A 26,059-nucleotide genomic window follows, 5' to 3' on the forward strand; every position below is an offset into this window, starting at 1 on the left:
TCCATCTCACACCTCTGCCCTCCCTTCAGCTCCTCCACTTCACTCTGGTTTTCTTGGGATCACAGCTTCCAGCTGGTTTTTTTTTCCCCTAGACCCCTCAAGTGTGCATTTGGGGGGAATCCCTGGCCTTTGCTGAGCCTTTGGTGTGTCCCTCAGCTCACCTGTTTGCATTATGGGGCACAGAAGGGGTTTTGACATGCCCTGTCCTCTTCCACGTGCCTTTAGTGACACCCCAGACCCTTTGATGTGCTTTTGGGGTGTCCCAAGTCCCCCTGTGTGCCCCAGACTCCCCCTTTTGCCTTTCAGCACTCTCCTTCCCACCCTGGGGAACACCTGGAGCAGGCAAGGTGGGGACACAGCCCTCAGTTCTGAGATTGCATCCAAATGCCCCAAGCCATGAACTCACCTCACTCCCAGCCAGGGTGAGAGGAACGAGACTTTATTTTGAACTGGGAGTTAATCTGCAATCGAAATCATTCCAGCCCAACCCCAACCCCAATCATTCCAGCCCAACCCCAACCCATCCAAATCATTCCAGCCCAACCCCAACCCCAATCATTCCAACAGTGGAGTGAGCAAACATTGCAACTCATCAGTAAAAACTGGAAGCATCCTGGTCCCGGGTTTGCAGACACTTTGGTAACAGATTCGCCCCCCAAAATTAAATTGTCATTCTCAATAACCCCCTCAATAACAGGTGTAAAAACAAAAAAGACCAAACACAGCCCCACAGTGCATCCGGCACCCACCAGTCCTGACACGGATACACGGAGGCTCTGACACTGCCCGGCCCTCCTGGCACCAGGAAAAGGCTCCCACAGGGAGCTCAGTCGGATTTCTCCTTCTCCTTCATGTGCAGGAACACAATGCTGAACATGAAGAGGCCGACCATCATGGAGAAGGCGCCGGCGTAGTAGGGATACGCCGAGGGGATGAAGCGCTCGTACTGCGTGTGCTGGAGGGGACGCACGGACACCTGGACGGGGACAGAGCAGCCCTTGCAGTCCAGGGCAGCCTTTGCTGCCAGGACAGGGGGGATTCACCCCCCCACACTTACCTGTGTGGAGGAGTAGAGGTGGGTGTATCCCAGCCGGTTGTAATCCACTTTGAACTGGAACACGCCATAAACATCCGGCAGCTTGAACTGCACGCTGTATTTGCCACCTGAGGGAGAGACAGGGGTGACACTGAGGGGACACGAGAAGCTGTGAAAGGTGAAAACACTCCCAGTGTGGGGCCAGGGCAGCAACAGGGACACCCTGTTCCTCCTGAGGGGGACCTGCTCCTCCTCTAGAGGGGAAGCTCCCACTCCTCCTGACAGGAAGTTCCCACTCCTCCTGACAGGGATCCACTGTTCCTCTAGAGGGGAAGCTCCCTCTCCTCCTGACAGGGATCCACTGTTCCTCTAGAGGGGAAGCTCCCTCTCCTCCTGACAGGGATCCACTGTTCCTCTAGAGGAGAAGCTCCCTCTCCTCCTGATGGGGACCTACCGTTCCTCTTGAGGAAGGTGCGCACGAAGGGGTCGATGCGCACAAACTCCAGCTGGATGTCGTCCCCATCGAAGGGCACCCACTTGCCGTCAGCGAGCTTCTCGATCACGATGCTGTACTCCTGGGACAAATCAACCAGCCATGCCTGAAAACCAGCGCCAGCCCACTCCAAGCCCCAGCGCTGCCCAGCTCCTCCCCCGGGCGGCTCCGGCGTGCCCGCCCCGCCCCGCCGGCAGCCTCACCACGAGGTCGGTGACGGTGTAGGCGTTGGGCGGCGCCCGCTCCCCGACGCGGTGGTGGGACACGGCGCCCACGCGCAGAACGCCCTCCTCCTTGAACACCCAGCGGGACAGGGCCACGGCCAGCTCGTAGTTACCTGTCTGGGAGTACCTGTGCAACAAGGGAGGCTGAGGCAGCCGAGAAAATACGCCATGGCTGTGGGTGCCATGGGACAGAGAGAGAGAAACAGCCAGCGTTTCTCACAGCAGCTTGGGAGAAGTTTTAGGGAGCTAGAAAGATGTGATAACTTGTTGACTATAAACAAATTGCAGGTAGTGTTTTTCTACTTTATTTTTCCATTCCTTGCAAGGACAGTGCACGAGAAAGATGTTTCTGTTAGTTAGCCAATAGAATAGAATCTATCATACCACTCTATAAAAACCTCATGGTTCTTTTGAATAAATCCTTCTTTGCCTTTTCTACGATCCTGCCTCTCACCTGTTCCTGCCCCGACCCCAGTGCAAGACTGACACGTGGCCTAAACCCAAACCAAACAGAGGTGAAAGCAACACAAACTGAGCTGAGGTTAAAGGAAGGAGCTGCTTTCCAAAGCGCTTTGCTCTGCCACGGTAAAGGATGCGTCACCCCAATTCAATTCAAGCTTTCTGCTCCTTCCCAAAACACAAACATTTGTTGCCCATTTCCCAGGAGTTCTGTCCTCCAAGGGCTCCCCAAACACTCCTCAGCCAGGGAAGCCAACTCACCTCTTGGAGCCAGGAGTCGCTTTCTGCACGGCAGAATTGAAGAAGGCGTCGCTGAAGAAGTCGAGGGAGCCGCTGAAGACGACGCGGGCGTTGTTGCGCGCCTGCAGCCCCGCGATCAGCAGCGTGTTCTTGCCCACGGCGTGAGGGTACTGCGGGGCAAACGGGCACAGTTTGCTGTGGGGTGGGACAGGCTGGCTGCAGCAGCACCAGCTGCAGTTAAGGAGTAACCACGAAGCTCAGAAAAAACAGGAAGAGGATTCTGGTAGCACTCCAGGCTGGGATGGAATGGGAGAGATGCTTTGGTCTAGGCCGGCCTCTCCTCCAGAGCCTGGAGGACACGTGTCCCTCACGCTGAAAAGCTCCTCAGAAAGCAGAGGAAGGCAACATCAGGAAGTGTCACAGACATCTTTTATGGAAAATCCTTCCCTTAGGATTTTTGCTCCTGAGAAGCTGAGAGGCCTCAGGAACAAAATGTAATCAATGGTTATCTGCTGCTGTGGAATGCAACAGGTGCATCTGGGATTGGGCTCATGTGGTTGTTTCTAATTAATGGCCAATCACAGTCAGCTGGCTCAGACTCTCTGTCTGAGCCACAAGCCTTTGTTATCATTCTTTCCTATTCTATTCTTAGCCAGCCTTCTGATGAAATCCTTTCTTCTATTCTTTTAGTATAGTTTTAATACAATAAAATATAATAAATATATTTTTAAAATAAATAATAAATATATTTTTAAAAATATTTTTAATATAATAAAATAATAAATCAAGCCTTCTGAAACATGGAGTCAGATCCTCATCTCTTCCCTCACCCTAAAACCCCTGTGAACACCATCACAGGGAAGCAGCCAAGAGCCCAACCAAAATCAATCACTAGATCAAACACTCCAGGATTTTCCCAAGCAGCTGAAGTTAGAGGGACTGAATTGCAGGAGCACAGCTCAAAACAGGAGAGAAAGGAAGGGAGCATACCTGAGTGATGGGCTTATCTGGGAAGAAGGAGTAGGAAGTGGAAGAGCCAGTGAGGATATCCAGCACCAGTGGGTTGTCAGGATCAGCCACCATCCTTGCAGGGAAAGCCACAGTGAGCAGCACGAACACCCCCAGGGTCCCCACACCCAGAGGAATGTGGGGCCACCTGCTCAACCCCATGGACCTTCTCACCCTTCTACCTGCTGAGAAACTAAATATTTCTTCCACTATTTTATTAGGAACCATTCCTAAGTCAATACCTAAACTACTTTGGAGGATTTCCTTCTACTTTTGTTTGAAATCAAGAAAGATTTGTTAAGCTCATGTTAAGAGCCCCAGGGGTTGACCCCATGCTCACCTCGAAGCAACACCCCAGGTTCAACTGCTCTTCCCCCACCTCACCCCTGCTGCTCACCCAACTCCTCGGAACAGGATGGGGTTCAGTGCTGCCTTCCCCACAATGGTGGGGGCCTTCAGGAGGTTCTCAGTGTCAGCCACGATCAGGGTGTGCTGGGGAAACAAGAGAGATCCATGTGAGGTGAGTCGGGGTCTAATGACAAACAGCAACTTCTCAGTTAAAAGTTTATTTTGCAGACAATTACAACTGTTCAGTGAACGTTGTGGTTCAATTAAAAAGCAAAACAGCAGTATTTCTGTGTTTATGATCACATTAGGTTAATACTGATCTTCAAGGAAATACAAACTGCCACTTGATAAAGACAGCAACACCTACAGTGTTTTATTTCCCTGCATTTAGCAACCTTCATCCTCAAACCAGGACAACATGCATGTATGTACTGCTTCAACAGTTTACCTTAAACAAAAATTACCAGAGTAGATTTAGCTCAGACTTTAATATACGTTTTAATTTTAAAATGCTGGATTACACCAGGCAGACAAAATTGTAGAAATTTGTGTGTTTCTCTACTGATCTGAAAATCTGGGACTGAAATTCTCCCTTCCCACACCTGAAGTGTTGCACTCAGCGTCTGACACGCTTCACCCTCAGGTGAAATTCCCCCCCAAGCTTCAGAGGGATCCAGAACCAGGATTAATCACTGCCTACACACAGTGACCATCTGAAACCAGAGCCTGAAGCATCCTGACAGCAGCAGAACTGAATGCTGCAACAGGGATTATTTCCCACTTTCCTGGGAGGAGCCGGGGAGAGAAAGGATAGAGGAGAAACGGGAGCACAAGGACAGAGGATTCACCCCTCGAGCTCTGCACCCAGCCCAGCAGCCAGAAGGAGCAGGCAAGGCCCTTACCTGGCCGGGGTCGGAGATGTCGTAGTTGTGGTGGTCGATGACCGCTGTCCTCTCCTCATCGAACTCGATGCCACACTCACTGCCCAGCTCTCGCAGGGGGTCACCTGCAGGGACAATGGATCCTCTGGCACACCACACAGGAACTCAGCTCTAAATTCAGCTGAGAGTCGCGTGTTCAATGCTCTGTAAGCCAAACCCCAGGGAACAACGTGACCTCCTCACTGAGCTCCCACTGAACATGGTACTAGAGGCATGAATCAGCCATTTCCTCCCCGAGCAAGCCCTGAGGTGACAAGGAGCAGCTGCCTTTGCTGCAGTGAATGAATTCTCTGCAGGAACACCTGCACTCACCGATGTCCGAGCTGGCGGCGACGAGGACGCTGCCGCCGCCGTCGATGAACGCGGTGATGGTCTCCACATTGATGTTCCCACCAAAGTCTGAAAGCAAACAGCAGGAATCCATGGCTGGAGCTCAGAAATACCCCCCAGCAGAATTAAACCACAGCAAATTACCAAATCAATGAAAGAACCACCAATAAAGGCTTGGACAGAGCTGCAGTTTGCTACTGAGTACATCCAAAGCGTAGAACTTCACTAAAATTCACAGAGCAGCTGGAAATGCCCTTCCAAAGATGTCATCAAGCTCCACAGGTTTCCCCTCCACCTTTACCTTCTATGGATGGGGAGAAGATGATGAGGTTGTCATACAGGAACTCCCCGTACTTTATCAGGGACAGGCCGGCGTCATCCGCTGTCCGGAAGGTGAGGTCAAAGCCCCTGTCTGCAGCCAGGACACAAAAGGGACAACTTCTGCACGCCATGAAAGCACACATGGAGCAGCACAACTCCAGCAGGAGCCAGAGCTTTATTTCCCCAGGGAAGAAGCAGTTTGGAAACACTGCCTTTTAAGAGCAGCACCTGAGAGTTCCCAAATAAACCCAAGGAGTGGATCCCCTGAAGAGCCCTGATGTCAAAGGATGCCTCATTCTCACCCATCAAACAGGGACTGAGGCTGCAGGGCACCTAAACACAGGCACAGCTGAGAAAACCCCCATCTCCTGCCTCATTCTGACCAGAAGATCCCAAACACTCATCCCCTCCTCCTCCAGGGAACCCCAATCTTCTCCCTCTGCCTGGCCAGGGGACCCCCGACACCTCCCCCAATACCATGGAGCCCCATCTCCTCTCTTGGCTGGGGGTCTCCTTCTTCTCACTCAGCCTGCCCAGGGAACTCCAACAGCACCCCCCTTGCAATCTCCTCCTTCAGCCTGACATGGGGACACAAATCTTTTTCATTCTGACCAGGAGAACCCAAACAACCCCCTCTCCCCAGCAACACCAGTCTCCTATTCTGCCTGACCAGGGGATCCTCATCTCCTCCCCCATTCTGACATGGGGAGCTCAATCTCCTCTCTCACCCAGGCACAGCGTCCCCATCACCTCCCACAGACTGACCAGGAGACCTCAAATACTCCATTCTCCCTCAGGGGACCCCAATCTCCTCCTCCACTCTGACATGGGAACCCCAAACACCCCCTTTTTCCGCCTGGAAACTCCAATTTCCTCCCTTTTCAGCATCCCAAATCTTCTCCCTTATCCTGAACAGTGAACCCCAACACCCCCCTCTCCCGTAGGGGACCCTCATCTCTCCCCCATCCTGACGACACAGCACCTTCCAGCAAAGGACCCCTGGCTGCGCCCTCAGCCCAGCCAGGGGACTCCAATCCGAAGACCCCAAACATCCCCTTTTCCCTCAGGTAACCCCAACCTCCTCCCCCATCCTGACCCTGGGTCCCACCCCATCCAACCCCTCCCGAGATCCCGCCGCGGCCCGCTCGGTACCCGCGAGGCTCCGGAAGAACATGGAGTGCGTGTCGCGCAGGTTCCCGTTCTCCAGCAGCACCAGCGTGCGGGGACCACCCTCAGCGCCCGCCGCCAGCACCGCCAGGAGCCCACACACAACCACAGCGGCCGCCGCCATCTTGCTCCCGGTCGCCGAACTACTCCAGAGGCGGGCAGCCTCCAGCCAATCAGCGCCAGCGCCGAGCAGCCTCCAGCCAATCAGCGCCAGCACCGAGCAGCCTCCAGCCAATCAACGACAGACAGATCCGCGGCGCTGGGACGCAGCGCACGCGCCATCACGGCCGCTGTCGCCACGGAACAGGGAGGGCCCCGCCGCCGTCCCCTCCCTCCTGCGCGGCGCCCACGCCCGCGGTGGGTCAGAAGCGGCGGGCGCTGGAGCTGGCGTTGCCCTTCCTGTGCCTGGTGGCGGCGCGGGGCGCCAGGGGCTGCTGGCGGAAGGGCCGGGCCTGGGGCGCGGTGCTGCCCGCAGAAGCTGCGAGAGGAGCGAAAGGGGGGTGGTGGGGCAGCGCAGGACCCCAAAATGCGGCTGCGTCCCGCGAGAAACCCCCGAGAGGTCAAGGAGTTAAGGCAGAATTGATCCTGGGTGGGTCGCCTATATTATACTAAAACTATACTAAAATCCTTGATTTCTCAAGGAAAAGGAGGAAAGTGAAGAGTGCCGGCGATATCTGGGCAAGGGGGATTACCTTGGTCCAGCTGCAGGATCTGGCTGGCTCGCCGGGATCGGAAGCAGTTGCTGGCAATGGTCTCGCTGTCGCTCCTGTCCAGCACCAGCCTGGAGTGGTCTTCCTCGGGCTGCAGGTGGCAAACGCTGTCAGCAGCGCCAGCAATGAGGCAAAATTGGTAAAATGGGACAGAAATGGAGGAGGAATGGGCCATACCGCTGGCTCCCCGCTCTCATTCGAGGGGCTTGTCCGGCCAGGTTTGGGCTGTGGCAGGGCTGGAACCGCGGTGGGAAGAGGTGCTCGTTGTGTGTAGAACAATCACCACACCCTGCTGGCTGCACTCCCTGATCCCGGCACTCTCACATTCCCGAGGGATCCGCACCAAGTGCCACCTTTGTTACTCACACTTTGCAGACAAACCGTGTGTGGAAGATGTTACGAGTGCACGCAGCCCGAGCGCGGCCTGCCGAGCATGGCAGAGCCATGGTCACCTCCCTGTCCCCCACAGTGCCCTCCTCTCCCCAGGCACTGTCCCCTTGTGAGAAATGAAACCCGGAGATGAGAGCTCTTTTTCAGAGTGGTAATTGCTAGTTGATGTTAATGAAGTTGATAGGGTCTTAATTTGAAGTGTTGGTCTGTTGTTAAATATTGAATGTTAAGAGTTCTGGGACTTGCCTTTAGCTGCTGCTGTTAAGTGTTTTACCCTATATTTATATCCCTTTCCATCACACTCTGTATTTGTACCCCTTTCCATCGGGAACCACTTCCCCTGCTCCCAGGGGGACTTGCACCCGGACTGAATTTAAATAAGAGGATGTGGGTCCTATAGGAACCCTCTCAAAAACAACAAACCAGCACATAAACTATGATTTTAACCCAGCAGAACCACACTAAATCACCCACCCTTGACCAGAGCCGGATTCCGTCCTGCCACCATAAATTTTAATAGTACTCAGCTTGGATGATACCCCTAAGCTACGAGCCAGCTTCAATATTTGGAAAGTTTTCTAATTTAGGTACAAAATAGGATTAAATAAAATAAATTAAATTAATCCAGAGCAAAATTAAATAAATCCAGAGCAGCTGTGGCTGCCCCTGGATCCCTGGGAGTGTCCAAGGCCAGGCTGGATGGGGCTTGGAGCAGCCTGGGATAGTTGAAGGTGTCCCTGCCCAAGGGAGAGATTATTCCATGTCTGTTTTAAAGAAAGTCTTCTCATGTTTCTCCACAGGGATGATATTTGAATGAAGATGAACCTAATCTTATCTTAGAACTCCTGGAATTTCCTAACTTTGGTTAAAAAGGTGCAATATTTCTTTGATAACCTAAACACCCAAATAAAGCAAGTCCTTCATGTGCAGGTCTAGGACTGTACACACAGATATCAATTTTTTTTGCAGACCCTCTGATTCTACCACAAAATATCAGAGCAAAACTGATTTTCAAGTGTTTTGAAAATGAAGATTTTAAATGTAAAATTTAAGAGCATTACTTTAATGTTTTGTTTCTTACCCAGAAAGCGAGCTCAGAACGGGCAGCAGCTGCAGCAGATCTGAAGGTCGGCAGAGGGAGTCGCATCCCCTCCCATCCCAACACGTGCTCCTCCCGCCAGGTGTCACACACTGAGCCCTTACAACTGGAGGGGTTTGGGCTTAAAAGCTTAATCCCCCACCCGAGGTGTGAAAAATGCCTATTTTATGATTGGCTTTTCGCAAATATTAAAATGAATATTATATGTGTTGTGTTAGAAAGTAATACTGTATTAATTCTCTTAAGTAGTGTGTTAAGTATAGTTTTAGGTTATAACAAAATGTTAAAATAGAAACTGTGCTATGGAGGATACTTTTTTTTTCTAAAGAAAGGACTTGAACTGAGCAGCCACAGGACACCTGAATCTTTCAGAGAAAAATAATTTCTTGCCCCATTATCAGGAGAAACAAACTTCTTCCTTGCTCAGGCAGGACGACACCGTTAGGAATATGAGGAAGAAGCTGACACTGCCCAGACAGAATCCTGTGTTTGAGTGGAATTTATGGGTCATGTATGAGGTGTATGAATATGCAACAGGTTATTGTTTTTAAGGGTTAATCCTCTGTGAACGTGGGTCCTTTTTCAGGCTTATGCTGCCCAGAAAAAGGTACCCAGATGTCTGTAACTCTTTGTTTTTATTGTCTTATATTGTCCTAATTCAAATTGAAGAAATTATTATTACTCTAATTGTATTACTATTTTTATAACCATTTTATTACTATTAAACTCTTAAAAATTTAAAAGCAAGTGATTGGCGTTTTTCACATGAGGGATTTCATAAAAGCTCACACACACAACGTGGTGTATGAAATCCTGACACAGCCAGAGTCATTCTCTAAACCCACAGCCCTGGAACACAAAAAATGAGGATGTGGAGGAGGAAGGAGCTGCTCCCTCACCTTCTCCTGCAGCTCCTCCAGTGCCTTGGCTCAAAGCTCCTCCTGGATGGAGTCATGGACCTTGAGGAGAGCCTGCTGGCCTCGCTGGATTCCTGCAGGGCTTGTGCTTTTCCTGCAGGTCCTGGTTCTGAGCCTGCTCCCCCTCAGCAGCCGCTGCTGCAGCACCTGCAGAAGGGAGCACCGAGCTCAAGAACAGCTTCATAAGCATGGAGGAGGCACGTCCTTCCACGGGTGACATTTGGGAAGACAGAAAAATGGGAATTAGGAGAAGATTTTCTGCCCTGAGCAATCATAGCAGGTTGTACTTATTATTAACACTTTCTGTCGTAAAAAGAATCCCAGAATCCCAGAGTGGTTTGGGCAGGGAAGGACCTTAAAGGCCATCTCTCTGCACCCCCTGCCACTGCCTGCCCCCAGCAGGGCTGCCTCCAGCCCTGTCCAACGTGGCCTTGGACACTTGCAGGCATCATGGGGCAGCCACAGCTTCTCTGGGCAAAATACTCCCCAAAGGCAAAGCATGTGTTACTGCAAGCACCTCAGTCAACAAGGATGATCAGAAATCCATATCTGATCTCATAAAATTATCTTTAAAACCCTTGTTTTGTGTACTTTATATTTAAATTCTTATTTAAATAAACATCAAAGTTTTTTTTCAAGGATGCACAAAAGGTGCCAAAATCACACAGAGAATTATTTTAACTGGTGGATGTGGGAGTGTTAGATCTGAAAGGCACAGGATGGTTTCCATTTTGGGGCAGTATCAGCCATGATTTGTGTCACCTCAGCATTGTTAATGCAGCACTGGCACAGGCCTGTGTTTGAAATCATCTCTGGCATGGAAATAAAGCCATGCTCCACAGCATTCCTTTGTCTAGCTCAGGTTGGCCAGCACTGTCTCAAATTGGCTGATAACCCCTTTACTGATAACAGCCTCCTAATTATCTCCAAACCCTGTGAAATGGCTCATTCTCCCCCAGAACTGACCTGCTATTCTGCTGCACTGCTCCTGCCAGGTGACCTTCCCTTTCCTCTGCTTAACACACACTGAATCCAAGGATTCAATCTTGCTCTGCTGAGCTGCCCTGATGTGTAAAGCTTGAGCAGGTGCCTTTGAAATCCCCACACCTGTGGAACCAAACCCTCCTGCCCAATCTGCACAGAACCTGGATTTAACAATGTGATTAGAAGGGCATTTTCCCTTGTTTGCCACAAAAGGATTCATTCTTGCAATAGGACCACTAACATTTGATATCAAATCCAAAGGAAGGCTTTCTTTAGAGATCTCTCCCTTAACAGATAGAATTGCCCATAAATTACAGGCACTGCTGTTCTGCATTTCATAGCAGCTCCATTTTGAGCCAGGAGAGACCCAACAGAGTGAGCACACACCACAGGGAAGCTGAAAGACTGGTTAAAACCCACAGAAGGACTGGTTAAAACCCACAGAACTGTTCAGAATCAGACTGTCACAGCATATCTTGGCTTGAGCTTTTCTAATTGTATACACTTCCACACAATGGAGGAAGTGAAAATTCAGGAGAATTTGCTTCAGTCATGTATTTCTGGAGCAGCCCAAGCCCCATGCTGCTTCAGTATGTGGTGGTGTGCTGTGGCTGAGGGAATTCTCTCAGGACAGCTCTCACACAGAGAAAACCTTGAGCCAGGTTGATTTTGATTTGGGCTGAACACGAGTCCAAGCCTGCATCCCTCATATCCCAGCCCTGTCCTCCAGGCCCTGGCAGTGCCCCTGGAATAGGATTATTGGGAAATTTTGCTGTTAGTTGTGGATGATGTGCTGCAAACACTGTGGGATGCATGAGCTGGAGGCAAAAGTGGCCTCAGTGATGGGAAGAGTCCATCCATGAGCCACAGGACAGCTGCTGCCCTACCTGTAAGACATGAGAGGGCACCAAGTGTGCTTCAAGGCCTCTTTCAAGAGGAAAAGGAGGCATCTCCATAACCTGTGTGGGCACTTAAGGCTCCCCTTCCTACAGCTCCAGGCAGAATTTGTTACCAGGATTTGTTACCACTTTTTGGCATCCACGTTTGCTGACTTGAACATCTCCATTCTTCTCTCAAAATTCTGACACTCAGCCCCACTGAGCACTGCAGGGAACAGCTCTTCATCCACCCAACAAGGCAAAGTTAGTTCTGGGTTAAAAACAGCCTGGAGGAGAGAAGGCTCCAGGCAGACCTTAGAGCCTCTCCTGGTTGCTTAAAGGGGATCTAAGAAATCTGGAGAGGAACTTTGGACAAGAGGCTGGAGTGCCAGGACAAGGGAGAATGGCTTCCACTGCCAGAGGAAGGGATAGATGGGGTATTGGAATGGAATCCTTCCCTGGCAGGGTGGGCAGGCCCTGGCACAGGTGCCCAGAGCAGCCTTGGCTGCCCCTGGATCCCTGGCAGTGCCCAAGGCCAGGCTGGACAGGGCTTGGAGCAGCCTGGGACAGGGGAAGGTGTCCCTGCCATAGCAGGGGGTAGAATGGGATGAGCTTTAAGGTTCCTCCCACCCAAACCAGTCCATCATTGTCACAGACATATTTTCTGAAAAATCCTTTCCTTAGGATTTTTCCTCCCGAGAAGCTGAGAGGCCTCAGGAACAAAATGTACCCAATGGTTATCTGCTGCTGTGGAATGCAACAGGTGCATCTGGGATTGGTCTCATGGGGTTGTTTCTAATTAATGGCCAATCACAGTCAGCTGGCTTGGACTCTCTGTCTGAGACAGAAGCTTTTATTAGCATTCCTTCTTTTTCTATCCTTAGCCAGCCTTCTGATGAAATCCTTTCTTCTATTCTTTTAGTATAGTTTTAATATAATATATATCATAAAATAATAACTCAAACCTTCTGAAACATGGAGTCAGATCCTCGTCTCTTCCCTCATCCTCAGAGCCCTGTGAACACGGTCACACATCATTTTAACTCACATGTGCCTGGTTTGGGGCTGCACTGCAGGGGGAGCTCAGCAGCTGTGGTGCCATGGCAGAGCTGCTGCTGCCTGAGGGTGTGCCCGGGGGACAGATGGCACAAGCAGGGATGTCACTGACCTGGCCAGCACCAGCTGCTGCTCTGCAGGCAGGGAAATCCCCGGGGCAGTGACAGCTCCCACTGCTCCAACGCTGCCCCTGCTCACCCCACTGGTGTTTGTGACAGTCCCAGGTGCTGCTGGGTCCTGGCGACAAGAGGAAAACAAAGGCTGTAGCTCTGGAAAGACACAGTGAGAGTCCTGGGGGAGATGAAGCACAATGTTAGCCACTCAGGGTTATTCATCCAGAGGGGAGAAGGAGCCTGGAGGGTACCTGGGCTGAGGTTGGCTCTTTATGTGCTGCAGCAACAGCATCTTCATGTGAAGGTGTGTGGTGAGAGATTGTTCTAGTCCGTGTGGCAGCTGAAAAGAGGAAATACAGGCAATGTTGGTAATGAGCTGTGCAAAACTAGACAGAAATCTGTGAAACCATCTCCCAAAGCTTCCCCCCAAAGCTAGGAATGACGTGTCTGGAAGGAAAAGGGCTGTCATTCACCTGCTTCTGCTGGGCAGTAAAAACCATGAAACACTGAGAGGGTGCATCAGGAAAGGAAAGCAGATTGTACAGGCCTGGGAGAGCCTGACTCCAAAAATCATCCATTTCACAGGCTGGGGGTGCACATTTGTAATCAGAGGGGAAAGAAATAAAGAACCTCTCAACCTTCACCTCAAAAAGCAATAGCACCAAAAATGAAGAATACAGGTTCAAGAATTACTAGTGGGTGATCAGTGCTGCATGAGCACATTGCAAACCATGCTCTGAGGCACTGCAGGTGTCCATGAAAAGCAGAAATGGGGAGGGAGAGGGAGAGGAGGCAATTTCTAGGATGTGAGAGGAATATCTGCCTTGCAGTGAGCGATGGTGTGGATAATCCACCGGGAGAGCAAGTGCTGGAGCACATTTGCATACGGAGGAAGAGACTGCGGCAGCCACCCCGCCCTGCCCTCGGCAACGAGAGTCCAGGGGGAGGCGACAGAGCAGCGACCTCTGCTCCAGAGCCACGCTGCCCTCAGCAGGGGCAACTCTGCTCCGTGGGCAAAAAGCAGGTGTTTTACTCAAAAACGAGGCTTTTCATTGCCTCAAGGCTTACAGGGCTGGGTCAGGGTCAGGCTGGTTCCGACAGGGAAAGAAGTCGAGGAAAAAGGGAAGAGGACAAAGCTGGGACAGAGTCTTAAATTCAGGAGAGGCAGAGTCCCTGCTCCTGCTGTGGATGAGCGTGGGCTGAGAGCAGGGACTGCTGCTGCCAGGCAGCACTTGCTGCCTTTTAAAGGCTGCAGTGGCTGCCACAGATGTGAGTGCAAAACCAGTCCCTGCTGCTGAGGGAACCTGGGCTGGGCTGCACAGCTTCCACACCTGCTTCCTTCTTGAGGAGATGCTGAGAACAGACACCTTGAGATCAAAGTCACCCCTCAGGCTGCTGCTGTCCTTCTCCAGGGGGGCACGGGATGCCTGCTCTGCTTGGTAGCTGGCCTGGAGCTGGGCCAGCCTCTCCTGGAACTCCTGCAAGGCACAGCAACAGCCCTGGGACTGTTCCTAAGGTCACATCCAGGCCCATTCCAGGTCACACCTTATGCCCATCCCAATACAACTCCACCACCAGTATCCACTGACTTTTCCTGTGACTTAAGTTGACACAGGAGTGATTGTTGTTGATGAAAGTGACTGTTCAGCCCTAGAAACAGCTGCCTTGGCTGGTTGTGGTGCCCTGGAATGAACTTTCTAAAGAGCAAAGAGAGTTGTGTTTCCCTCTGGCTCTCTATTCCTTTTTTTCCTCATCTCTGTACTCTTCCTAACACCTTTGACTATGCTTTCCTCAACTCTATTCCTCTTTTCTGACAATTTCACAGGTAGTTGCTCCAAAAATTCTTCCTGGGAATCCATTCCAATCCATCCCCAGAGAAGTGGAAACAAGAGGTGGGTTATCATAAGGCACAGGGCCTCCATAACACATGGTCTGTTCATAGGAGAAGTCCAAGGATTACAAAATAAGGAAAAATAGAAAAAGAGAAGTGTTCTGGAAAGGCTGAACCATATTTGTAATGATTACTATGAAAAAAGTTTTAGTCAAAGCCACTCTTCCCAATTTACTTCTGTGATCAGCTGCTTCTCTGCTTCCAGATCCACCTGGGGTTTGAGGTAGGGAGCTGGATTTGCTCCCAGGTGAGCAGCCCCAGCAGGTAGAAGCCCTACAAAGCAAAGCAGAAATAAAAATCACTCACAGTCACAGGGTGGGATTGTCAGCAGAATTCCTGGAAAGAGAACAAAGAAGCTGGGTGCCAGGAAAGAACATGGCAACCCCTGTGCTCCTTCAAACAGCACTTGCTGCCAAAATGCTGCCAGCCCGGGGCTCCAGAGCTGTGGGGAGAGAGGGAGAGGTTCCAGCTTCAGGGGAAAATGGAAGTGAATGTAATTGGATGGTATTTATACATAAAAGTATCTCTTTCAAAGAAAACCAGGACTTGTTTCCAGGGCTATGCTACAGATTTGGGAGATAAAAGACACCGGGAAGATGAAAAGTGCAAGGAAATTACCTTTGTTCACAGCTGTTTCTGAAGGAGGCAGAAAGGGGGGAAAAGTCATCCTACAGCCTTATTCCCTGCTGAAAATTGCCCTTTTTTAGGGGCTAATTCTCCAAAGGTGATCAGCTCCCTAAAGACTGCTCTTCCCTACATTTGCTCCTACATTTCCTATTCCTGCTCCAGAGGACAGAGCAGGTGTGCTGAGGCTGGGCTGAGTCCTCAGGCACTGCCATAAGGATGGCAAAACTTCTCTTGTAGTGTCAAAAATATACATTGTAGGAAAAAAGGGGCTGAATGCTTACTTCAAAAACATACATATATATTAAAAAAATAATTTTACAGTATTATTTCTTTTGCTGCTCATTTTTGTTCTTCCTACTGAAACCTCTCTTCTGCAACTGACCAAATTCTAGCCACAATCACCAAAAATAACCATGGATTTGAATCATGTTCAGCCTTTTCTAACAGAACTTGCCACTATTGAAAACATTGGATTATTGAGATGGACTTTGCCATCTCAGTAGAATAAGGTCAATTTGGCAGCAGTGAAGGAAAAGTCTGAAACCAGAATGGAGGATTCTTCCCCCAATAGGTAAAGGAAAGGTTGAGATAAAATTTAGCCAACATTTTATGTGTAAAACTCCCTTTTTTTCCCATTTCTACAGCCAGTAAAGGCTCTCCTACCTGAGAAGTCACTCGTGCCCATCTGTTCAGCCAGAATGGCCTTCAGCTCCTTAATCTCCTCCTGGTACTCCCTCAGCAGGGTGTCCTTGGGGTCCTCATTGATGCAGGGCTTGTTCCTGATGTTCCTGGCCTGACTTGTGTAGCACAGGGTGCTGAGGCTGTCCCCATAGCTGTCATCAGCTGGGGACACACATGCCACCATCAGGGTCCTGGTGTTCCCCCCCAGGGAGTCCTGGAGCAGCCTGGTCAGCTTGTGTGAGAACCCAGAACATCCCTCTGGCTGTCCAGGACCCCTGCCAGGGGGCTCAGAAGCCCTGGCACGGAGCCCAGAACACCTGTGGGTTTGATTATGACCTGTGGAGCAAATTACCAACATTATATGAAGATCAGCAAGCCACAACAGTTTAGGTAGAATGATAGTGAAGTTATCACAGGGTGGAAAAGTCGATTTTGGGGTTTCTGGTATGGGGGTTCAGAAGGCAAGCTGGAGGGATCTGGGCATGTCCAGCCTTTCTCCTTCTTGGCCTCCATCTTCTGCTGTGATGGTGGCACTTTGGGATTGGTTTAGAGTAGAAGCTCACTGTCTAACATAGGTGATAGGTATTGGACAGTAATTGTAAACATTGTACACGTAGTTTTTAGTTTAAACACATAACAGTCCCCCAGGGGCAGGCAGAGTGCCTGGAAATGTCCTGCTGGACAGACCTCAGCAGGGCAGGAGAAAGAATTTTATAGATAAGATACAATAAACAACCTTGAGACTGAGAAATGAAGAGCCCTGACTCCTTCTTCAAGCATGGGGCTGGGAAAAGAGACTTTCCAACTTTTCTCGGGGTCACTCTGAGCAGCTAAAGATCCCAACAGCTTGGAGTCTGTAGGGAATGTGTCTGCACCTGCTATCCACCAGGGCTGAGATGACATTGCCCAGGGCAGACAGGGACAGGTTGATTTTGGTGGCCTCTTTGAGCCTCTCCCCTGTGGCACCAGTCCTTGCCTGTCTCTCACTTCCTGCCAGATGCACCAAGTTGAGGTTGGCAGCCCTGAGGTGATCCTGCCCTTGCTCATCTGCATGGAAACAATTCCCAGTCAGCTCGTAGGAGGAAGCATCTCAACAGTCAAGAACCAGGACTGTTTTGGCTCCACGTCCTGTTCCAGCCCTGCTCTTTGTCTGCTTTAGGCCCTGACTCCCTGAAGTAAGAAAAAAAATCTACTTAATCTAAACACTGCACAGTTTAGTGCTTTTCTCAACAGGATCCACAGTTAAAAATTCATGCCTGTTCTTGCTCTCTCTGAACACACACACACACCCCCCTCCACATATTTCAGCAGTATTTACAGTTTCAGCCAAAGTCCTCTACAAGTAACATGATCAGACCATGAGTTTATACAACTTTTTCCTCCTCAGTTTGTTTCATGAGGGGAAATTTAGATGAGATATACAGAAATCCTTCCCTGTGAGGGTGGGGAGGCCCTGGCCCAGAGCAGTTGTGGCTGCCCCTGGATCCCTGGAAGTGTCCAAGGCCAGGTTGGACAGGGCTTGGAGCAGCCTGGGACAGTGGGAGGTGTCCCTGCCATGGCCCAAACCCCCCAGATGAGGAGATGGATCCTGGTGAGGAGTCAAACCCAGCAAGCTGGTGCCATTCCTGTTGTTCTTCTATTATTTCTCTAGAGTCCCATAATGATATTATCAGACTTCTAAAGTCCATACCTCCTTGGTGTATTCTCATGCCGCCGATCTTCACTGACTCCTTCTTCTGCACGCTGCTCTCTCTCAGGTCAGGGCTCCTCCAAGGCTCTCCCTGACTGGCTAACCCACCCCCTTTTATCCCAGTTCTCTTCATTGGTCACAGCTGCAGCCCAATTAAGGACATGGCAGCTGCAGCCCATCAAGGGCAACTGGGACCTCTGGGGCAAAGCCTCTATACAGATATTCAAACACAATACATCTCCTCTACTGTAATTCCCATCGCTTTAAGGCAGGAGCAGATTGAGCTGAGGCTGCCCAGCTGCCTGGACACCACCTTCTACAGGGAGCACCTTCCACAGGGAACACCTTCCACATGGAACATCTTCCACATGGAACACCTTCCACAGGGAACACCTTCCACAGGGAGCACCTTCCACAGGGAGCACCTGCTTCCTGGTCTGCATTTGAGGCTGGAACACTGTGATGGCACAGGGTCCCTGTGAGGATCTGGTTCCTTTAGGAGCCCTGCACTTTAAGTGGCTCCTTTGCTTTCCCAGCCTCATACATAGCAGAGTTGGGCACCATTCCTGCTGTCCTAAGCACTGCACCACACTCTTGGATGTCCACATCCCAAATATTCCATAAGATTGCAACCCAAATTCAAGGGAAGAGCTCCTTTAGCATTCCAAGCACAGAAAGCATTGAGATTTTAACTGAATCCACCCTTTTCAAGGCAGACATCTACAAATCCTGGCCTTGAAAGGAGTCAGAGTTCTATTTTACAGCAGGGACACCTTCCCCTATCCCAGGCTGCTCCAAGCCCTCTCCAGCCTGGCCTTGGGCACTGCCAGGGATCCAGGGGCAGCCACAGCTGCTCTGGGCACCTGTGCCAGGCCCTGCCCAGCCTCCTCTCGGTGTCTCTGTGGTCGAGATGACCCCAAAGTGTCACAAAGTCTCTTTTTCCCAGTCCTGAGATCGAAGAAGGAGTCAGGATTCTTTGGCTGTGGGTTTCAAGGTTGTTTATTCTCTGTTGTCTATGACATTCTTTTTCTGACCTGCTGAGGTCTGTCTAGTAAGTTGGTCTGTGGCACACTGACCACCCTCGGGGCAGGGTTATCTTCTTATACTAAAAACTACATGTACTTTATTTACAATAATTTTCCAATACCTATCACCTATGTTAGACAGTGTGTTTCTACTCTAAACCAATCCAAAAGTGCCACCATCACCCAGAAGATGGAGGACAAGAAGAAGAAAGAAGGACAAGGCACGTCCAAATCCCTCCATCTTGACTTCTGAACCTGTGACGGTGTTCACAGGGGTCTGAGGATGAGGGAAGAGATGAGGATCTGACTCCATGTTTCAGAAGGCTTGATTTAATATTTAATGATATATATATATTATATTAAAATTATACTAAAAGATTAGAAGAAAGGATTTCATCACAAGGCTAGCTAGGAATAGAAAAGAAGGAATGATAACAAAGGTTTGTGGCTCGGACAGAGAGTCTGAGCCAGCTGGGCTGTGATTGGCCATTAATTAGAAACAACCACATGAGACCAATCCCAGATGCACCTGCTGCATTCCACAGCAGCAGATAACCATTGGGTACATTTTGTTCCTGAGGCCTCTCAGCTTCTCAGGAGGAAAAATCCTAAGGAAAGGATTTTTCATAAAAGATTACTGTGACATAAACCCCCATTCTAAAACCCCAAAATTCTACTTTTCTATCTTGTGACAAACTAACTATCATTCTACTTAAACTCTCGTGGCTTGTAAATCTTCACACAGTTGGTAATTTTCTCCATGGGTTAAAATGAAAGGCACAGGTGTCTTTGGCTTCGTGCTCAGAGACCCCCGGTTGTCACAGACATCTTTTATGAAAAATCTTTTCCTTAGGATTTCTTTCTCCTGAGAAGCTGAGAGGCCTCAGGAACAAAATGCAAACAATGGTTATCTGCTGCTGTGGGATGCAACAGGTGCATCTGGGATTGGGCTCATGTGGTTGTTTCTAATTAATGGCCAATCACAGTCAGCTGGCTCAGACTCTGTCCAAGCCACAAGCCTTTGTTATTCATTCCTTATTTTCTATTCTTAGCCAGCCTTCTGATGAAATCCTTTCTTCTATTCTTTTAGAATAATTTTAATATAATATATATATCATAAAATATTAAATCAAGCCTTCTGAAACATGGAGTCAGATGCTCATCTCTCCCCTCATCCTCAGACCCCTGTGAACATGGTCACACCCTGTCAGGGGCTCGAGCCATCCAGGGCAGCCAGAGGGATGTCCTGGGTTCTGACTCTCCCAGGGAAGAGGATTTTTCTGCTGCACCTACCATCATTTGGGATCCAAGGGTAGCTGAGGGATGATGAGTGGCCTCACAGGGTCTCCAGGTACGCACTGAGAGCGCAGATTTCCACACAGACAGTGAAGATGGAGTGGGAGCAGGAGGAGTTCTTGTTCATGAGGGTGAAGCCGCTGCTCTGTTCCTGCAGCCCCTGTCCATCAGCTGCTCACGCTGTGCATGGCGTGCAGGGACAGCCCCTGCACGTACAGCCCTGCTCAGGGTGCTCCTTCAGCTGCCAACAGGATAACACAAGCCAGGTCACAACAAGGGGCACTGAAACCAGGGAAAATTACACTGGGAATGGCCCAGAACCTTGAGGGCTATGTGAAATTAAACTGCAGTATGAGAAAAACACATCTGACTGCCACCAGGAAGCCTGATTTCTGAAGGAGGAATAAAACCCCAGAGAAAGAAGGAACCACCTTCATGGCTCAGAGAATTCAAGCTAAAAGTTGCTGATTGATTCAGACATCCCCCAGGCCATGAGGAACCCAGCTTCTATCCACCCTCCACCTTCTCTATTATTAAGCTGCATATTTTAAACAAGAATCAAAATACATCTCACCTATTATGGCAAAGGCTGTAAGATCTCCTCAGCCATAGGAAGCTTTTTTTAATATCAAAGGACAGATACAACATTCCCAGATATTGTTCCCAGTGCTTTGCTGAAGTCTTTGTTCTGAGTGGGTGGCTTGAGCTCACTGACAACATTCCCAAAGTACCACCCGTCACACACAGGTGAACTGTCACCATTTTTCTCCAGATTAATTAATTTTTAAATGAACAAAAGTCCTATTTGGGACTCTGGGTTGAGACAGAACATTAAATACCCAACAGCATCTTCTCAGTAATTATCAATTGCACAGATGAAAAGTTTCATGCAGAATGTTAATAAGCAATGGAAATATCCAAAATTTTGAGTTACCCATCAAGCCTACACAAAAAATACAAAATAATCCAGAGATCCCTGCACTCCTACACCAGCCCCCTCCACACTGGGAATTTTAAATGAGCTAAATTAATTTTCCACAGCTCTGTTACACCCCACATCTGCTAAGTTCATCACCAAAACTATCTTTATCATGTCAGCTGGGATATCAAGATATGGTTGTCATGATGGAGCAGCACAGACCGCATTTGGCACTGTGACTTCCAAAGAGGAGGCTCAGATACCTCAGTGATGTTCACAAGAAATGATGTAAAACAGCGTTTGCTGTTAAAAAAATCCCACAGAACAGAGCAAAAGTGGCCGAACACTCAACTGGGTGGGATTTATCCTTGTTCCAAAGCCATGATGCACAGGATGAACCCAGTACAGTCACTGTTCATACACTGTGACTGCTCCGTGCTGCTGAGAAGCCCAGGACGGGCCTGGCTCTGTCTGGGGGTGCTGCAGAGTCCCTGAGGAACACCTGACCCAGGACGTGGCTGTAGTCACTGAGGTGAAAGGCAAGGGAATGAACAAAACTGGGATTCTGGGGGAACTGGGGGACTCAGAGGTGTGCAGTGGGGCAGCCTGGGATTTGTTTGGGCAGGACACCCTCCCTCAAGTACTCGGTGGAGGCAGTGTGAAAAATGCCAATCAGTTGTCTTTAAAATTTTAAAAGTTTAACAGTAAAAAAATGGTTATAAAAATAGTAATACAATTAGAATAATAATAATTTAGACAATTTGAATTAGGACAATATGAGACAATAAAAACAAAGAGTTACTGACAGTCCAGGTACCTTTTTCTGGGCAGCACGAGCCTGAAAAAGGACCCACGTTAACAGAGGATTAACCATTAAAAACAACAGCCTGTTGCATACTCATACACCTCATCCATGATGCATAAACTCCATTCAAACACAGGATTCTGTCTGGTCATCATCAACTTCTTCCTCTGAATCCTAACAGTGCCTTTGGGGCAGGAAGAAGTTTGTTTCTTCTGATAAGAGGGCAATAAATTCTTTTTCTCTGAAAGATTCAGGTGTCCTGTGGCTGCTATCTCACTCCATGTCCTTTCTTTAAAAAAAGTATCTTACATAGCACAGTTTCTATTGTAACATTTTTTATAACCGAAAACTATATTTAACACACTACTTAAGAGAATTAATACAGCATTACTTTCTAACACAACACATATAAGATTCATTTTAATATTTGCCAAAAGCCAATCATAAAACACATGCGTTTTTCACAGGCAGCGTGACAGAGTTACCCTGGAAACGGCTCTGCCCAGCTCCTGCCCGCCCAGCGCCAACAGCATCGCCATGGAAACCCGCGGCACCCCCGGTGCGGAACAAAGGAAGGGAAACTGCAGCAAGAAGTCCCCTGCTCCCACTCTCCCTCTGCAGGAGACAAGCAGAGCACGCTTGGAACATGGAGCAGAGACGGGTTTGCCTGCCTCAAAGGCAGAAACCTGTCAGGAACACCTGCCCTGTAAGGCAGTTTGGGTCTGTTGCCATCCCAGAGCGTTGCAAGGTGCTGCTGCCTTGGTTTTATACACCAGGGCAGTCCTGCAAGGAAGGAAATTGGGACAGGGGATTTTTACCTCCTTCCAGGAATACATACAAAAGCATCTGCAAAGCCACCAAGAGGTAAATTTTATAAAGATCAGCCCCCTGGTTAGGATTTTGGGAGAGTTTACCCTCCTATGGTCCTGTAAATGTCACATGTGTTCCCGTGGGGAATAACATCTACTGTGTGCCCTCAAAAAGGATCAGCCTTTTTTGTTTAGGCAGATAAAGAGATCACCCGTGGCTCCACTAGATCAGATTAAACATTTATAAGGCCCAGAATCCTCTTGCTATAGAGACAAGCATGAGATGAAGAGGAAGAAATTGCCCCATGAGCACTTTATTCCAGCCTTGTCCAGTGAAGGATTTTCACAGAGCTGCTGCTGAGCTACCAGCCACTACCATGTGGGATACACTGGACATGTCTCCAACTGCATCCTGCTCCTAAACTTTCACTGAAGTCCCTCAAAAGTCCCTCTCAGCTTCCATATTTTCATGTAAGTTCATATTCTAGACTCAGGCTTCAGACAGAGACCTTTGTTGCACTTCTGTAAGTCATGGTAACAGCCATCTGAGCTAATTAAAGCACTTAATTAAGACACATTGAGCCCGCCTCACCTCCAGCTTCTGCTTGGTGTCAGCTCCTAGAAGGTCTCCTATGTCCTCACTGTGGATCTCCAGGCAGGAGGCTCTCAGCAGGAGCTTGGTGCTTTCAGCACACTGCAGAGGCAGGGAGGAGTGGGGGTGAGGCTGCACAGCACAGGGAGCCCCTCCCACAGCTGGGTGCCCCCCACCCTTCAGCACCTCACCCAACCCCCCTGGCCATTCACTGCAGGTGGAACCACTCAGCACCAACTGCAGGGACTCCTGGTCCTTCCACACCTCAGGGTCACAATGGCACCTGGCATGAGGGGGCAGTTCATGTCACTATGCACAGGCCCCAGCTTAAGGATGAGGAGCAGTGCAGCCACATTTCTCTTCACAGAGAAAAGCAAGGAAGGCACAATTCTTCTCAAGAATATTTCTGGGCTTCACATTCTCTGAACCTCAGAGAAAGGAAAAACCAATTCTTATCATTTGCTGTGCCTGTCTTTGTGTAAAAGTAGAATGCAATATGGAGATTGTTCACCCACAGTGATGGGGTTTTGTTCCCTTGGCTTATCAGGGCCAGGTGTGTGTGTGTGTGTGTGTGTGTCAGGACTGCCACTGACAGTCACGAGATTCAGAGCAGTGTGTGCAGAGTGAGTGCTTAGCAGATTCAGTTTAGATGCAATGCAATATAGCATAAAATAATATAGTATAATAAAGTAATTAATTAGCCTTCTGATATCAGTGGAGTCAGATGCATCATTTCTCTCCCCTCCTTGGGGTGCCTGACAATACCATAGAGCAGTGCACCCCAAACCTGTCCCCATTCACACTTCATGCCATCACCGCTCACTTCGTGGCACAGGACACCAAAGTCTTTCTAGAAAACCTTGCCAGGATCTCTTTCACACCCACCTGTACACTCTCAAAGATGTGTTCAAATGCCCTGGGAATGGTCCCTTTCTGTGAGGAAGAATCTGCAACTCCCTGCATGGTGAAGGACTTCCCACTGCCAGTCTGGCCACGGGCAAAGATGGTGCCATTGTAGCCTTCCATGACACCCTGGAAATGGGGGAAAACCAGAGAAAACAGCCAGCATCTTTGCCTAACTGGAAACACATTGTCCAGATTCATTCCCACCCCCTCAAAAGGTGTTTTAAAGGAAGAGCTGGAAGTAAACATGAAAAGGCTGCTTAATCTTCACACGTCATCAGAGTATAGCAATTACAAAATTAGCATATAAATCAATGTTTTTCTCTCAAAACAAGGAATCTCGAAGCAGTGCAGATGTTGAAAAGCAGTTGACAACACCAACACTTAGCAAACTATAATATTTTTGCCATAGGGCACAAAAATCTTATGAGATTCAAAGAGACAACTAGAACAATAGTTGGTAGGGGGTGGCCAAGGGGATGGACTCTATCTTTGAATAACTTTTGCTTGGCAAGCTGCTCACTGTCACTTGTCCCTGTTTCAGAGAAGTGTGGTAGGAAGAAAAAATAACTGGATTTCTTAAGGTTTAAATAAGAAAAAATTAACCTATTCTAATATCTACTGTTTCTAGCCCTGCTTGTTCTCATGATTAGGAATTTCTATCTTAAAACCATGATGAGCCATTTAATCTGTGTTACTTCTTCTAACAAAACTTTTTTTGGGGGGAGATTGGTCTTTTTTTGCTTAACAGGTTCATTTCTAACCTCAGCTGTTTCCTGTGCCGATCTGCTAACAAGGAATCAAAGGGATCCCCTATTCCCCTGGGAATCCAGGCTGAGGTCCCCCATCTTCTCTAAGGTTTCTCACTTGACAGTAAAAATGTCCCTAAAATCCTCAGTTTGATACCACAGCAGCTCTGGCTGCCCCTGGATCCCTGGCAGTGTCCAAGGCCAGGCTGGACAGGGCTTGGAGCAGCCTGGGACATTGGAAAGTGTCCCTGCCCATAGCAGGGGGTGGGATGGCATGAGGTCCCTTCCCACCCAAACCATCCTGGGATTCTGTGATATAAACATCCACCTAAAACAATTAAATGTAACTCTCTCCTCAGTGCCCTGCTGGCTGCTAACAAAGTTTTGTTTCTTCCCAATTTCTCAGACTGTTGCTGGGACACTGTCTGCTCTCCTCTGCTGCCCAGGCTTGTAGCTAAGCCTCTTGAAGCAGTGGACAGGGATTTCTGCCCATAAATCAGGAACCCCAAATGGTTTGGGTTGGGAGGGACCTTAAAGTTCATCTTGTTGCACCATTCTGCCACGGGCAGAAGGTGGGGAAGGTCAAGTGGATTCTGCTTCACTTAGGGATCACCTGTAGAACCCCTCAGCCCCTGTCCCGAGCTATGTGTTCACAGAACATGCTCAGCTGCAAGGAACCCACAAAGATCAGGGTCCAACTCCTGGTCCTGCATGGACACCCCAACAATCCCACCCTGTGCCTGAGAGCATTGTCCAAACGCTCCTGGAACTCATTGAGGTGCCCAAAACTGTGCGGGCTGCCCTGGGTGCCCACTGACCTCCACCAGGGGGTAGGCGATCTCGCTGTAGATGTGCTCGGTGCTGCGCTCCCCACCGAAGGCCCCGTCGAAGGAGAACGGCCGGGGGGCTGGGCGGGGGCCGCGGGGTTCCGCACCAGGCACCGGCCCCGTGAGCTGTCCACGCCGACGATGGACAGTGGCCCGGTGTCCCAGGGCCGCCTCCCGCCCGCTCAGCGGCCGGCAGCGCACGGCCACCTTCACCGGCTCCGCCGCCATCGCCCCCGCCACCCACAGAGGGACAGTGACGGGCACGGGGGTCAGTGAGAGACACTGGGGTCAGTGACAATCACGGGGGTCAGTGATGGACACCGGGGTCGGTGACACACATCGGAGTCAGTCACCCACACACTGGGGTCAATGACAGACACTGGGGTTAGCCCCACACACACCGGGGTCAGCCCCACATACACCCAGTCAGGCCCACACACACCAGGGTCAGTGACACACACCGGGGTCAGTGACACACCAAATTCAGCCCCACACACGCAGGGATCAGCCCCATACACCGGGGTCAGTGAC

General features: G+C 49.6%; 2 protein-coding genes across 2 annotated transcripts; both read right to left on the bottom strand.

Moving 5' to 3' along the window:
- Positions 1–423: 423 nt before the first annotated feature.
- Positions 424–6,719, bottom strand: DDOST (dolichyl-diphosphooligosaccharide--protein glycosyltransferase non-catalytic subunit). Its single transcript, XM_066564185.1, has 11 exons — positions 6,553–6,719; positions 5,381–5,491; positions 5,062–5,148; positions 4,711–4,814; positions 3,858–3,952; positions 3,443–3,536; positions 2,474–2,622; positions 1,733–1,880; positions 1,491–1,611; positions 1,058–1,164; positions 424–976 (listed from the first exon to the last, which is right to left on the bottom strand). The coding sequence occupies exons 1-11, from the start codon at positions 6,689–6,691 to the stop codon at positions 827–829; spliced, it is 1,305 nt and encodes a 434-aa protein (XP_066420282.1). The 5' UTR covers positions 6,692–6,719; the 3' UTR covers positions 424–826.
- A 2,734-nt stretch (positions 6,720–9,453) lies between these two features.
- Positions 9,454–25,781, bottom strand: KIF17 (kinesin family member 17). Its single transcript, XM_066564181.1, is given in 15 exon segments — positions 9,454–9,830; positions 12,511–12,560; positions 12,714–12,870; positions 12,966–13,054; positions 14,046–14,192; positions 14,781–14,878; positions 15,896–16,075; positions 19,988–20,097; positions 20,099–20,147; positions 20,150–20,165; positions 23,050–23,151; positions 23,935–24,081; positions 25,520–25,602; positions 25,605–25,674; positions 25,676–25,781. Coding segments are annotated over 15 exon segments (1,401 nt in total). The 5' UTR covers positions 25,757–25,781; the 3' UTR covers positions 9,454–9,808.
- Positions 25,782–26,059: the final 278 nt, after the last annotated feature.

The sequence above is a fragment of the Molothrus aeneus genome, chromosome 21 (genome assembly GCF_037042795.1).
Source record: "Molothrus aeneus isolate 106 chromosome 21, BPBGC_Maene_1.0, whole genome shotgun sequence".
In the NCBI taxonomy this organism is placed as follows: Eukaryota; Metazoa; Chordata; class Aves; order Passeriformes; family Icteridae; genus Molothrus; species Molothrus aeneus.

What these genes read in the sequence shown, in the direction of transcription:
- DDOST (XM_066564185.1), bottom strand. Translation starts at nt 6,691, where the DNA reads ATGGCGGCGGCCGCTGTGGTTGTGTGTGGGCTCCTGGCGGTGCTGGCG. An exon ending in GCGACTCCTGGCTCCAAGAG is followed by an intron (nt 1,881 to 2,473) that starts GTGAGTTGGCTT and finishes CTTGTTGCACAG; the next exon opens with GTACTCCCAGACAGGTAACT. An exon ending in CACCTTCCTCAAGAGGAACG is followed by an intron (nt 1,165 to 1,490) that starts GTAGGTCCCCAT and finishes TCTCTCCCTCAG; the next exon opens with GTGGCAAATACAGCGTGCAG.